General features: G+C 39.6%; 1 protein-coding gene across 2 annotated transcripts in view; it reads left to right on the top strand.

The window, feature by feature from the left end:
- The window catches only part of PHYHIPL (phytanoyl-CoA 2-hydroxylase interacting protein like), a 54,945-nt gene extending 40,028 nt beyond the window's left edge, over positions 1-14,917 (top strand). For both annotated transcript variants that reach the window (XM_015632900.2, XM_015632899.1), the window contains exons 2-5: positions 3,836-4,032; positions 8,876-9,050; positions 10,013-10,130; positions 13,572-14,917. In XM_015632900.2, coding sequence (XP_015488386.1) covers positions 3,868-4,032; positions 8,876-9,050; positions 10,013-10,130; positions 13,572-14,106 — 993 coding nt within the window. In that variant the 5' untranslated portion in view covers positions 3,836-3,867 and the 3' untranslated portion in view covers positions 14,107-14,917. The remainder of the gene's footprint in view (positions 1-3,835; positions 4,033-8,875; positions 9,051-10,012; positions 10,131-13,571) is intronic.
- Positions 14,918-14,930: the final 13 nt, after the last annotated feature.

Here is a 14,930-nt window from a genome sequence, read left to right as displayed (position 1 = left end):
CTATATAGGCAGCAGTTGCACAGGAAGCCATTCATTCCAGAGCACAGGGGAAAAATATGAGACTGTATTTTTGCTTAGTAAAATTTAAAGTAGCAGCTAATATGTAATTTTCTGGTACTTCCCTGTCATTTTTGATGGTTATAGAGAAGGAAGTTTTCTCCCTTGTACTGAATTTTTGAGGAAATTAAATACCTTCTCAGTAAATTGGAGAATTCAGTCTCAATTACAGCACTTAAATATTGTCAGTCTATATCAGATTTCTGTAATTACAATATTTTACCTTTATTGATCTGATATATAACCTATCAGCTGAATTATCAAGACAAGAAAAGGTAGAAACTTTTGTATTTCAGCAGGTGTAAGGGTTTCTCCATTCATGTTATGGGAGTACCTGTTTGTAAATGAGTTGTTCTCAATTGTCAGCATCCATGTCTAATACGAGGATTTCTTATGTCATGGTACCTGTGTGCTCTTAAGACACTGATCCCCTCTCATCAAACATTCCTACTTCAAAATACCATAGCCGATATCTCTCATTGTATTGAAAATACATGTTACCTTGAGAAAACCACATTCTGATTTCCCTAGTGCATGCATTTTAAAATCTGAATAAGGTGAGATTTTTCTAAAAAATGTGATTCATATTATAAAATGCTGTTTGGCTTTTAGTGTGTTTATTACATGTGCTGTTGGTAGCTGTATATATACAAACCTGATCTTTTCAGGGTCTCAGAAATTGCTTCTCATCTCCATCTACACATATTTTACTTTTCAGACATCTTCCCAGAATGTATTAAGAATCAAGCATTAGCTTTTAATTTTGTACTTTGTGAGTACAGTCTTGCCTTGCTTATTTCTGGCTCATGAACCTGAGTCATGTTTCTCTCATCACATTCCTAGGTTTTCATGGAGCTGACACCTCACAGAACTAACTGCAGGAGTTAATGTGTGTGTTCCCAGAGACAATACACCCAGCACTTGGAGCACCCTCTCCTGTATGACAGCAGCCCTGATGGGTGAAATTACATCAGTGTAGGGGGATATTGACACAGAAGCAGCATCACCACGGTCCCACTGACTTTCCTCCCAGTTTCTGGTTGTGGGATATCGCCAGGGCTTCCCCGTGCTTTTGTCTTTCCCAATTCACTAAGTGGCTTCTGGATGTCTCACCCACCATAAAAAAAATTGCAGCAACCTGGAGGCTGCTTTGAGGTGCTTGAGCACAGACAGACATGGTTTGGGTGAACAGAACAATCACCGCTGGGCTTTCTGGGGTTTCTTTTTTTTAGCAAACTTTCAGTCCTGGGAGAAAGGCCAGTGTTAGATATGGAGGTTCTTCAGAAGCTTGGCATTTTAGGTGTGCTTAGTCTTCTTTGTCGTCTTTATACTACCCCTAAATATGTGTGTTGTGTCACCTAGTTTTCTATCTAACCACTACCCTACCCCTAACCCCAGCACCATGGATTTCCAGATCACAAAGATGTAGGAGCAGCAATGTTGGGGCCCTGCCAGGATGGCCTTTTCCAGCCTCAGTTTTCCTGAAGATGTAGGCTCTCTGACTCTTTCGAGCCTAGCCCCTACCCTAACCCTAAAAATTACCTGGAGATTTTCTGCTTGACGTTTACTTCAAGCTGTATATTCACTTCAAAAGCAGAGAAATTAAAAAAAATGGGAGTGAAGATATCTGAAGATGTGTGCCAAATATTAATACCAAGAAATGCAGAGAAAATTATACCCATTTCCAGAAGCACTTTTGCTCTTTGCCATTGGTGTTCTCCAAAATGTTTCTTTCTCTCTGTTACTTCTTGTCAATGGTCATTACTGCTTTGCACATGTCCTGAGGCTTAAACCACCTTGGCTGTTTGTAACACGACGGGCCCTGGGTATGGAATACAGAAGCTCATTTTTAGGCAAATAATTTGCACATTAAGGTATTGTGGATTTATGGCTTGGGTTTCCTGGCTGCATGTCTGTTCAGGTTGTTATACAGTCTGTCTAGCTCTCCAGCTCTGAAAACCTCAGCAGCCATGCTGCATCTTCTGCTTAAACACAGAGCCTTGCTTTTGGAAGAGCCAATCATACCAAGCCTTTTCAGTGTACCTGGCAGAGCTTTCAGTCATCTTTCAAATACAAATTGCTTGCAAAAGAAAGCAGTGCCATTTTCTCCTTGCTGGCTTCCTGAAATGTCATGTTGGGAAAAGCACTTACCACGTCTTTCATAAGAGAAAGCTTTCAGTAATGACTGGTATTTCTAAGTCTGTTGCAGCCAGTGCAGCTGTTGAAAATGTCATTGTGTATGGCAAAAATAGGGGGGCATTTTGAGCAAGACCGTGCACTAACTGATTTTGGTATTAGTTGAAAAAGGGGAAAAAAAAAAGAAAAAAGCAATAGAATGTTTGAAGAATAGACAACCTTTTGGATGTAAAGGCATAAAAAAAACAAAAATAGAAAAATAGTTGTATTAGTTTTTGAAGTCAGTAAAAATACATTATTCACAATACTAGCTGTAAATCTATGAATTTTGCAGACTCTGTGATTGAATTTCATGTATCTATGAGTAGAATTTTGAACAATCAGGCCCACAGTAATATTCCTGCATCAAAGTGCTGGAATAATTCTTTGGCAGAGTATGTTGAGTGGCTGAAATGTTCCTAATGTTTTACAAGTAAAATTTTTACTTTTACTACTGAACCTCTGAGTTCATTTTTTTATCATTTTTTACCAGTTATGATGAAAATATAAATATTATATTTTTCTATAATTAGATGTGACTATGAATAGTTCTGACAAAGCAATGCCTCACACCCCTGCGTGAGTTTCCCATCTTCTTCATCTGGCCAGAATTTAGGAGCTTTCCTCTCTTTCTTATAGAGACGTTAGCTTTTTGTATTCTCCTTTGGTTCTATCTGTCCTTATCTATGTTCAATTTTCATTTGTTTCTCTGTTCTGTTTCTTTACTTCTTCTCTTACATCATATAGACTTTTTCCTTTTTTACCCAGTATTTTTTCTCAGCTACCTGGTTTTGTTAAATTTTTCCACTTTTGACTTGGGTCTTATGTAAGTGCAAGAACACCTAATGTTTCTGAGTTCTAATGTTCACGGACCACTGAACTATAAAGTTGCCTTGGGAACTAAGGGAAGACCTAAATTTAGAACCAGTGATTTTTGGGGGGGTCAATGGTCATTTGTCCATCTCCCATGTGCAGTTAGAAAATAACTTCCCAAGAAAACTGCACATTCTCAGCTGGGAAAACTGAAAGAAAAAGAACAGAAAATGAAGTTTTCTTGTGTTTCCCTTTTGCTGTGACTCATCAAAATGGTAATTGTTTCATTTCAAAGGAGTTGCTTTTTAAAATGTATATATATGTCCATATGTATCCACCATCTATAAACCTTGCAGAGATTGGCTGTGCTTCATGCTTAAAAAATTATTTAAGGATGGATATGATTTCTGCTTGTGTTTATGTTGCTGACAGATATTGATAGGGCCATTATGTTAACTGTGGGCATTGCTGGCTTCTTAACTCGGAGCACTTGACAGCTTCAGATGGTTTGTCCTGTCAGCCTGCAAACACCGTGGTGATGCCAGACACTCTGTGTGCCCTGCTATTCCATGCACCATATTATTAGTGCTTATTCACCCGAGGAATTTCATCCCTTTCCAATGCTTTCCATCTCTGGCATCCAGACTTGCATAACTGTACCCCACTGGCTCCTGAGGAGCCCCTCTGAGCCTTTGTGAAAGGCTGTTCAGGGATGTGCTTGTACTGGAGCACAGAAAACAGTGATCAAATGGGTCCTTCACTGAACTAATCGTGCTTATTTTCTATGCAGGGAATAAATCACAAGATAGTGGGATTGCAGAGATGGAGGAGCTTCCAGTCCCACACAACATCAAAATAAGTAACATCACATGTGATTCCTTCAAGATTTCTTGGGACATGGATTCTAAATCCAAGGATCGCATTACTCATTACTTCATCGATCTCAACAAGAAAGAAAACAAGAATTCCAACAAATTCAAACACAAGGTAATTTTAATTTAAAAATCAAGGCACAAATACTTGATTTTAAACAGATGAATCTCTGTGTTTCGTTAAGCTTTCAAAGCCAGGCCATGGGAAACAGGAATTGGATATCCAGAAAAGGTGGGTTTTGATTAATCTCATGGAATTTTGGTTTACTCAAAGTACCTTCTCTGCCTTCAGCCTATGTGCATGTACACACAAATACATTTGTTCCACAGAGAACTGCACATTACATTTTCTGTTTCATTTAAAAGCACTTTTGGAACCTCTCTAATGTAGTGCAAGACTGCCATTTTTATTCCTGACTAGTTCTTTACCATTATTTACAAAATGTGTGTATTCTCTGCCTGTCCTTGTTCAGTGACAGACCCCTGAGAGCAGCACATATCAGTTCAACGGAAGAGCCACGAATTCTAATGCACTTCAGGAAAGCTTCCAGCAATTTCAGTTTGCGGCACTCAGCACTGTGACCTGAATATTCATCTGGCCTCTTTCCTCAAGCCTCTGGTGCAGGAACATATTGAAGGCATTGCAGGATCTGTACTTACCAAATCCAGCAAAATTTGCTTTGGCCTCAGAACAGTTGAAATACTGAGATGTCTAGAGAAACATGGAATGAGATAGAACATTTTTCAAATTTAAAAATAATGTTGGCATTATCTAAAATATAAGGTTTGCCAAGGCACAAATAACTGTCCAAACAAATGTAAGGGCTGTAATTATCTCAGCACCTAAATAACTGCTGGTTTCTAAGCCAGTGGGATAAACAGAAAATATTCCCACCAATTTCTCTGAGGCTTTTTATTATGAGAGTATTTTCCATGAGATTTCTGTTAATGTAATGTGAATAATTTTCTTATTTGACCTTTTTTGTTGTTGTTTTTTTGGCTGGAAGTAACATATGCATTAAGAGTATCGAAAAATCACTTACTATTGCTTGAAATTGAGAATTTTACATGTTTGGCCAGGGTGTTGCAGTTGCTAGGAACCAGTGTGTGAAGCACTACTAAACCTAATGTTATTATAAACATATATTATGCCTATTATGCCCCATTTTTAATTGTAAAAGAAAATAAAGTAATTTTTTCTTACTTTTACTAATTTTGGACTGACAGCCTTTGAATTGAAATTCCCATTTTAAAGTGCAGGAATACATATACTCTCTAAAGTGAGATGGATTCTTTCTAATTTAATTTCTTTTATTATTCTACATGTTTTTCATTCATGTGCAGACTGGTGTATACTTGTAACATTTATTTTTGTGAAAAGTTGAGCCATCCTAGAAGAGTGAACACCACATACACTTCAGAATCTTTATCACAGTGATGAGACTAGACTTAAAATGGATAGGGGGAAAAGGATATTGATAGTGTAATAAAGAGAAGCTATTAGATTTATTTTGTGATTCTCAGCAATTCCTTAGTTTTTTAATTTTTCTACTGTATTTAGTCATAGGACAAAGGTAATTGGTTTTGTAAGAATGAGCAACTAAAATCATCATCAATTAAATGATGAATAATTTGGATGTCTTGTTGGAATTAACTAAAAATTGCTTGCTACTAATTTTGTTAGTGACTTGGTTAAGATTTTTTTTGCATGTAATTTTTTGATGGTTTTATTCCCGAGCCTGAGTGACAGAGATCCAGGGAGCAGAGAGGGTGGACAATAGTAAAGCACAGACTGAATACTCCAACTCTGTTCCAGAGCACTTGGGTGTTCACTTTCATGCATCTTTAGTACTAAGCAATTTTTAACATACCTTCTATGATGACCTTTGGTTAATAATTGAAGTGCTCATATTCCAAATGTGTAAGCCAGGTATGGTTCAAGACAAGCATCCTTCCTCCTTCTAAGGTTGGCCATAGGAGTTACCCAGCTGAAGGTCAGCAGCAGGAGCTGATAGCCCAGCAGCTGCAGCACTCGGGGCTCAATCCTCACAGCAGGGAACTGACTTCAGTCCCCACCCATCCACTGACTTTCTAGCAAAGCTTTCACATAAAAGAGAGGGATAACACTGCACTTTGTCCTAGCAGAGCTTTTCAGAGAGAGAAGAGGGTGCCCTACTGCCTAGATACAATAAAGAGCATTGGGATTTACTCCTAGGAGTCATACATCACCCTGCAGATGCATGATGTGCAAGGAGAATTTATCCTTACTTAGCTTCCAGGTAGGGTAAAGCAATACGAGTGCCCATCTCTCTCACACTGATAATGCAAAGGACCAGCTCATTTTCTAACTTATACAGAATTAGCACTTTAAGTATCAATTTGCTCAGATAGCTGTAAGTTACTTGGGATATAGGCTTAACCTGATAAATCCATGCTGTACCTCAGGAAAGGGAGCTGTTTGTTTTCTTATGTACCTGGGAGACCATCCATGAATGATTCATCCTTCCAATACTGTTTCTGTTGATAAATATATAAAGTATATCCAGCATAGTTAGGGTGTATAAAGGTTTATTATTTTTTACTATCATCATCTCGGTGAAGGAGAAGGTTTGTATTGGTAGTGGTGTGCAAAGACTAGAATTGTAATAAGATTTTGTCTTCTTTTCAATTCATTTTTCATACTTCATCTCTTTTTAAAAATATGTAAATATTATTACTCCCATATAGTAAGAAAAATACTCAAATATTTAGATAAACTGGGACTAGAATCTGGGTGTGCTGAGTTCCCACAATGTGTTCTACAAGATAACCTGGCAAAGGGAAGGGTAACATGAAATGGGAGAAAGTTGAAGACTGAAAGCTGCCTCCTTTTTCCCAAAAAGGAGAGCAGAGTGACTCATACATCTTGCTGCTTAGTTATTCAAAGCTTCCAGGCTGTTCTTAGAAATTATTGCTATCTAGGTACCTTTAGATTTGTCTAGTGGGTGCAGGTAGTGGAGCAGCCATCTGCCACTCTAGAATCCTGGCTCTCCTTGAGCTGGCATAGTACCTGCTTTGCGCATCTTTGGTGGCTCAGCCAGGAATGAGCACTGAGCAGAAGGGAGATGAAAGTGAGAAGTGGAGAATCCACAGAGGAACCTCAATGTGAACATCTGAACATTTCCTCTGCATTGTAACCATTAAAAAAAAACAAAACAAAAAAGAAAAAAATAACTGCTGTTTGCTTAGGAAAAAACCAGCAGATTAGAGTTATGAGAAGCACCACATCTGTCCCTCCTCTCCAGCTGTACAAGATATAAACCCCTCAGTTTAATGTGGTGGTCTGCCTCTTTCTTTTTACTCTTTTTATTTTGGTAGTCTCCCCCTTTTTTGGTGTGGTTAAAAGAGGTTGCTGATGCACAGCTGGAAGGTAAAGCTTTGACACCTGGGGGCAACAAGGCTTTTAATGTTACATGAAAACTGACAAAATTAATGGGGAAAAAGCTGCCACTGGAGTGTGACCCAGGTGGGAGCTGTTTTTACCATAACCCAAGAAGCAGTGACAGGAAGAACAATGATGTTAACTGTGGCACCTGCTGACTGCATTAGCAGTAGCAGACTCAGTCCAGTGGGATGCCTTTTGGAGTGGTAGCTTTAAATATCATCTGGTATTCTCTTTTTTTTTTCTGTAATTTTTCCCTACATATTATTAATTGTAGCATGCACAACTGTCTCCTTTTCAGATAAATTTTTCACCCAACTATTATTTGATGTAAATGAAAATTGGCAAGAGAAATCATGACAACAAAATTTTACCCTGCCTTCACTCAATTACATCAATTCTTATGATATCCCAAGCTGCTAATTTTACAGTTTCTTAATACAGAAACGGAAGATAATTTTGTGCTGATAGGAAAACAAAAGGAGAAAGATCTTTTTCTATAATAGAAGACAAGGGGAAAAAAAAAATCCTTCAGATCTTGCTTAGAGATCATGACCAGAAAATATCTCCTTTCTATTCTTTTTTTCCTTAAAGGACTACTATGCTAGTATTTACAGGTAGATGATTATGGACTAGTATTTATGGGTGGGCAGTTAAGGATGTCATTTAAAGTATCCACTTTTCACATGGCAGCTGTCTTACTATTCTGTTATTAGTGGTGAATATTCAATAGTAAATATCTCTCATTCTATCACAGCTCCTTAGGTACAGAGAACCATTCAGCTCCATCACAAGTCCTTTCCCCCACAGTTCTAGCATAAACCGTTGCGTTTGTCAATTTTTCTGTCCCTTTGTGGTCTGTACCAAAGTCTTGGTAGTGTAGAAATCAAATATATCAACTGCAACAAGCAGCTATTTTTCTTGGTTGCACCCTGGGGCTGTGATATACTGGAAGAACAAAACAGAGGACCTGAAGGGGCAGTGGAAGGGGAAGCAAGAAGTTCAGTGATAGGCACAGGCTGTTTGGCTTCTTCTGGCTATTCCTGTACAGAAGGGTATTTTGAATGATGTGTACCAGCTGTATTTATTCTGCAATGTGTTTAATTTTGCCTGTTGAAATTTAGTTTGGAAGGTAGCAGTAGTGTAGATGGACTGACTGACAGCAGGAGGGATTTTGTTTGATTACATTGGCTGAAAGAAAACAGGGAGAGCACAAGAAGCTCTTACATTAAGATACCTTTGTTCTCAGTAAGCACAAATGGTCCTAGTCTGAAATATATTTTGGCTATATATAATAATAATAGTCTACAGTCACTGGAACAAATAATTAATTAATATATGCAAGTTATCCCCATGTCTCTTAGAACAGGCCTTACGCCACTGCTCACTTTGCTGTGCCAACTGTGGGAAGAAACTCAAGTTGCAGCGAAGAGCCAGGGGTTGGGGACTACACTGCAAAAGCTGTGAAGGAAAGGGTGGTAGATTTGTTTAGCTGCACTGCTGACTTGTGTGTCCTTTGTCATTTTGTTTCTGTCAGGACGTACCAACCAAGCTGGTGGCCAAGGCTGTTCCTCTGCCCATGACAGTGCGTGGGCACTGGTTCCTGAGCCCCAGGACAGAGTACACTGTAGCTGTGCAGACAGCCTCCAAACAGGTGGATGGTGATTACGTCGTTTCAGAGTGGAGTGAAATCATCGAGTTTTGCACTGCAGGTAACATTGCTGAGGGATCTTGTTCCACAGGCTGGAGTCAATTAATGCTGGCTCTGCTGCCAGACTGGGCTGGTCACCTGCCAGTCTCGATTGCTGGTAGCCTTAAATCGTCACCCCTAGAAAGTGGAATTCAAACTTTAGGCTTTGTGTGTGCTGAGGTTTAGCACATTAAGCAGAGGCAGCTGGACCACCCTTTTCTCATGCAGTAGCTTAGCTGCCCCAGGGTGCTGTGCCTGGCACCAGTGCTTCTCCCAGACCAGGAAAGGGCTACTTGTGTGCCTGTCACTGGCTACCAGCACCTGTGGGGCAAAGGAAGAGCTGTCAGACAGCCCCCTGACAGCTTAAGAAATTCTGCTGCTCTGCCTTCTCTGCATGCTGCAAAGGCTCAACACCATCAACACTCCATCTCAAGAGTCACTTTGGCCTGTCTTTGATTTATAAATCAAAAACAGGACGTTCATGACCTGCTGCCAGTGTGCATGCCTGTGTGAAAGCTGAAGACTGAGGCAAGCGCACTATGAATCCCATGTTGGTTTTGAAGCCATTTAAGCTGGGTCCTAAGCGAGCTGTTACAGTTAGTTAGCTGTGACAGTTAGTTCTGTCATTGGTTGTTGGCTCACAACCAGGTTTGTCGACTGAGAGCAGGCAGAGAGGGCAGTCCTGAGCTCCTCTGCAGTCCTGAGCTGCACTGCAGTCCCAAATATAGGGAAACCAGCTCTAACATAGGAAATCCTGAGCTGAAAGTTGCTGTAGGCTTGTAGAATCTTCGTAAGGATGGAGTTGGAAGAATCACAAATACCTGCTCCTGCCATTTGATTTGCTTGTTGCCACCGTTGAAAACTGGGGCGTGATGTATATTACCAAGATTCTGTTCCCAGTTTTCAGTCTGCATGTGTCTGGCTTTTGGAGAGTGTTGTGGTTTTTCTTGTCCCCTGTACCAGCAGTTTGTCTTTCCTTTCCAGATTATTCAAAAGTTCACCTAACACAGCTATTGGAAAAAGCTGAAGTGATTGCAGGCCGTATGCTTAAACTGTCTGTTTTTTATCGGAATCAGCACAAAGAATACTTTGATTATATCAGGTAAGAAACTAAACATATACAAAGTCCTTTGGCAAATTAAAGGAGTAATGAAAATAAGTAAATAGACACAGCTGTGCTAAAGCTAGAGCAGAATGTCTATATGCTTTATCACCCATTCTGAGGAAGGCAAAGAATCAAATACAACTCATTTCTTTCACCTTGCTTAACTTGGCACTTCCATTAGGCAATAAAAGCCTGTGTTTTGAAGCAGAAATTGAGGTACTCATAGGGCCTCCAGCCTGATTAAAGCATCTGTAATCATAATGGAGAGTTTAGTAGCCAAATATTTCCACTGTACTGAGAAATTAAGAGTGAGGTGACTGAGAGTAGGAGGGTACAACAGTGTGTATAGGCATTTGCCTGCATGTAAGTGTTCCATCTCAAATATTTGCTCCCAAACCATCCCACTTCCATGCCCAAATGTGGTTATACAGACTCTGCAATCTGAATGTTAATTTACAGACCATGTGAGGAGGGAGAGGGCAAGATGTTTAGACAGTGTTACGACACCGTGCTTCAGTTGGAATGAAAAATAGGATAGCTGAAGGTAGGTTCCCTGCTCTGTTGGAGACCCAGTGTGCCCTCCATGCATGGTTGGAAGTGTCAGTACAAGAAAAAAAAGCAGCTTTTTGATAGAAGGAGTATGCTGAGTGAGCAGGAGCAGCCCCACATGGTAACCTTCTCCTGTTAAAAGAACATGGATGAGAGGTAAGCAGTGTGTTGGAAGGCTGCAGCACTGACTGTGCATCTTTAATATTCATGGGGAGATGGGGCTTCTGATGGGCCACATAATTTCAGTTTTATGTGTGTCACACCAATACCTGCCTAGAATGGAAAGTTTTTTAAGCAACTCAAGGTAATCCAGCTTCAAAGAACAGACTACATCACACTTGGAAACATTCCCACTTTGTAGTCACTGGTATCTGATTTATTCCAAGAGTGTACTGGATATTGCAGAGCATGGGCTTACTCTTCTCCGTCTGTGTCTTGGAAGGATTATTTTATTGTACATAGGGACAAAGCTGCAAAACTCAGTGGAGGTAGAGAATAAATTGCAGTTACTGAGGCTCTTTGAGGCCCTCATAAGCTACTGCTGTCATCTTGGGCTGGATACCACAGAGAGGAAATGCCTGTGCTGTTCTGATCTTCACGTTACTTTGTTTTCAAAGCTATGTAATCATAGTGCATCTGCCTTTGTGTTCATTAGTGTTAAAAATTACCACTGAGATGCATTTATAGCTGTGGCTTTGTATAGCTTGTTCTGCCAAATGTGACTCTGATTGCACTCTATCTGTTCCCCTTCCTCCTGTTAAATTCTTTCTTGGTGCAACACTGCTAGAGATGTGTTTGTTTACCCTCTGTTAGTGAGCTGGAGACAAAAAGCTGTGTTTTACCAGGTCAGTGGAAAGCTATAGTACCAGAACTGGCTGATGGTCACCTCTTTTGAACAGAAATAGACTAAACAGTCACAAGTGCTAATCTCTCCTCAGTATATCCATCTGTATGTTATGTTAAAAACCCTAACCACATGCTTCCTGTTAGGGAAAATTCCTTGTCATCCCGTGCCTGCCAATGGCCTCTGGTGTCATCACAGCCTGGAAAAGCTCTGGTAGCACTGGCACACAGGCAGCTGTTCCTGGTGCTAAAGCAGCATCCCCTAAATGGAGGGTTTGAGGTGAGAGCTCAGAAGGGGTGTTTGAGTCACTGCAGCTTACTGGGCTGGGAGCACCACAAAGCAGCTCAGGTCCCCCAAAAGGGCGACCTATAATTAGCCTAATTGGCCACTGGATGTCAGTATCTTGCCACAGAAATGGAACCTACTTTCTCAGAATGAAGCCTGACTTTTCAGGTTGCAGAGGTTTCAGGTGGTCATTTAAGCTCATTCAACCTTTTTTATTTTTTTCCCCTCTTTTTCTTTTCTCCCTAGTAATCTCTTCAGTCATAAAATACTAATTATACCCCCCCACTCCAATCAATGTCACATGAAGTAAGGCTTGAGACAGTAAGTAGGTAGTATTTGAATGGCTCAGAAAACTTCTGAAGTCTATCTTAGAGTAAAATAAAGATGTGCTGCTGAGGAAATTACAGGTAATGAAAAAATAATCACAGCTGGAGATATTACTGAGTTAATTTAGAGCTGTTTTGTAATATATACACTGAATTTGTTTGCTTTGACTGCTACCTCCCATGTTAACCAAGCAAAACCTTCTCCCACACAGCACTATTTTATATAGACCTGTTGCAAATTAAAAGCAGAGCAAGAACAGTCTTTCTTGGTTAGCTTCCTCTCTCCTAAAAGAAGGACAAAAGGAAAAAAAAAAAAAAGTAAAAGCAAAGCAAGAGGGGAATATAAGAATCTCCAGCACCACAGTCTCATGTATTTTTAGTCTGTCATGTGAGTGAATATAAGGACATTTATACTAAGGGTGCCTAGCAAATATGGTGTTTTGCAGGACTTACAAAAAAGGATGGCTCCCTTTCAGGTATCACATGGTGGCATGTGCAGAGAAAGCCAAAGCTGCCACTGGGGCATTTCTAGAGCTGTGTGGGGCAAAAATCCTGGGGACTTCCCTGCTATACATAAAATCCCAGGGGCTAAGAAGGGTTAGATGGGATGTTTTGGAGTATTTTGGAGTGTTCTACTGAGTTTAACAGCCTAATGCTGCTGAACATAATATGGGATTTGGTGTTTTAAAAATTTACTTGTTGTACATTTATTTTCACTGGAATGAAATTGAGCTAAGCTTGGGGGAAAAGAAAAAAAAAAGTCTTTTTTTACCCTTAGGACTACTGACTGCAGAAGCTGGATACCAACCAAAGTGGAAACTAACCAAATTGCCTAATTCTCTGTGCCCAGCTCTGCACTGATTGAAGCCTGCACTAAACCAATTAGACTTGAAATGATCATTTGGGGACAAAAAATACTGGTAGACAGTACATTCTTTCCTATAACCTCTCTGAAAAGCATCCTTCAGAAATAACTTTCACTGGCAGTTTTCTACATGAACTTTATACTGCCTATGCTAAAAATACATATTAACAAACAGTATATTCAGCATAGGGAGACTGACTTACGATATTCAACATGTGTTTATTGTTAGAAATGTAGTGGAAGTCTGAACAAATCAGCTAATTAAAAACATTTGTGATTTAGGGGCTTTTTTGTTTGTTCTTTTTTTGCCTACATATGATAACCAGACAGCTGACAGAGAAGGCAGGCTGGAAAAGCAAATTTTCCCCTTGAGCAGGAATTATTCTAGCTCTTCCCAAGTCTGATTGCACTTGATTTTCTTGGTCCTAAGACTATGACATTAACCCCAGCTTTCAGTGTAATGGTTTTCCTTTGTGTCCCTTCAGTCCTGTTTCCAAACAGCATGATAACGTTTCACTTTTTCTTTCCTATGTGTTACAAAATAAACAATACCAGTCCTTCATTTGTAGAGAGCATCATGGGAATGCTATGCAGCCCTCTGTTAAGGATAACAGTGGCAGCCATGGCTCTCCGATCAGCGGGAAGCTGGAAGGCATCTTCTTTAGCTGCAACACCGAGTTTAACACCGGGAAGCCACCTCAAGATTCACCCTATGGAAGATACAGGTATGAGATTGCAGCTGAAAAACTCTTCAACCCAAATACTAACTTGTACTTTGGAGACTTCTACTGCATGTACACAGCCTACCACTACGTCATCCTCGTGATCGCCCCCGTGGGGTCACCAGGAGATGAGTTCTGTAAGCAGCGCCTTCCCCAGCTAAATATAAAAGATAACAAATTTCTGACCTGCGATGAAGAAGATGGGGTCATGGTTTACCATCATGCCCAGGATGTTATTCTGGAAGTAATTTACACTGATCCTGTGGATCTCTCCCTTGGCACAGTTGCAGAAATTACTGGTCACCAACTAATGAGCTTGTCTACTGCAAATGCAAAGAAAGATCCCAGCTGCAAGACCTGCAATATCAGTGTTGGACGTTAAAACTTCCTTCATTCCTTAGGAGCCTTCAAACCTCTGTTGCCCATTTCCATAGTCAGACAGTTCTGTCAGAAGCATGCACATGCCGCTGTCACCAAAAGCAACTACCAGTCTTCAAAATCTCCAATAGCCTTCTTAGGATCTCTTTTCTCCCTCTTTCCCTTCTGTTCCCCCGATGCTTTAAATGATTAGAAGTCCTGGATTTCTTTCTGGCAACCATTTATACCTAGATGCTGCAAAAATTGTTTTCTGTTTCTTGCCAAACATAACAAAATCCTATATAAACTGCTTCAGCAAAATAAAAATAACGGCTTATAAATGGTGTTTAAATATGCATTCATTTTAACTACTGAACAAGTACTGGGATAACTGAACAGCATGAAAGGTTGTAATTGCAGCATGATTTGAATTTCAGAGCCTAGAAATGTCAGCACTTCCAACGTGTTGTTTGACAGTGTTATTTATGTTATTTATATTAGCTAACTGAAAACAGAAACTGTGTCTCGACATAATAAATATAATAGAAAAATATTTTATTTGTACTGTTGTATAAAATATTATACAATCATATAGAATATATAGATTACATTTTAATATCAATTGTATACATGTCATTAAATCATTTTCCCTTATCAAAGATGTAGTTTGTAAACTTCAAATAGCTCTGTATCTGTTCCTGTTGCTCTAGATGACTTTAATTAAAACAGATTTATGAAGACCATTTCTGATTCATAAAAGTTAAGTTATAAATTATTAAATCAGTAACTGAAACAACAAACAGCTGCAAAATAAAAAATTCCTTTTTTAGTGTTCATGTTATTTCCTCC

Source organism: Parus major, chromosome 6 (genome assembly GCF_001522545.3).
Source record: "Parus major isolate Abel chromosome 6, Parus_major1.1, whole genome shotgun sequence".
NCBI lineage: Eukaryota > Metazoa > Chordata > Aves > Passeriformes > Paridae > Parus > Parus major.
Note: the sequence above shows the minus strand (reverse complement) of the source record. Positions and strands in the feature narration are given on the sequence as shown.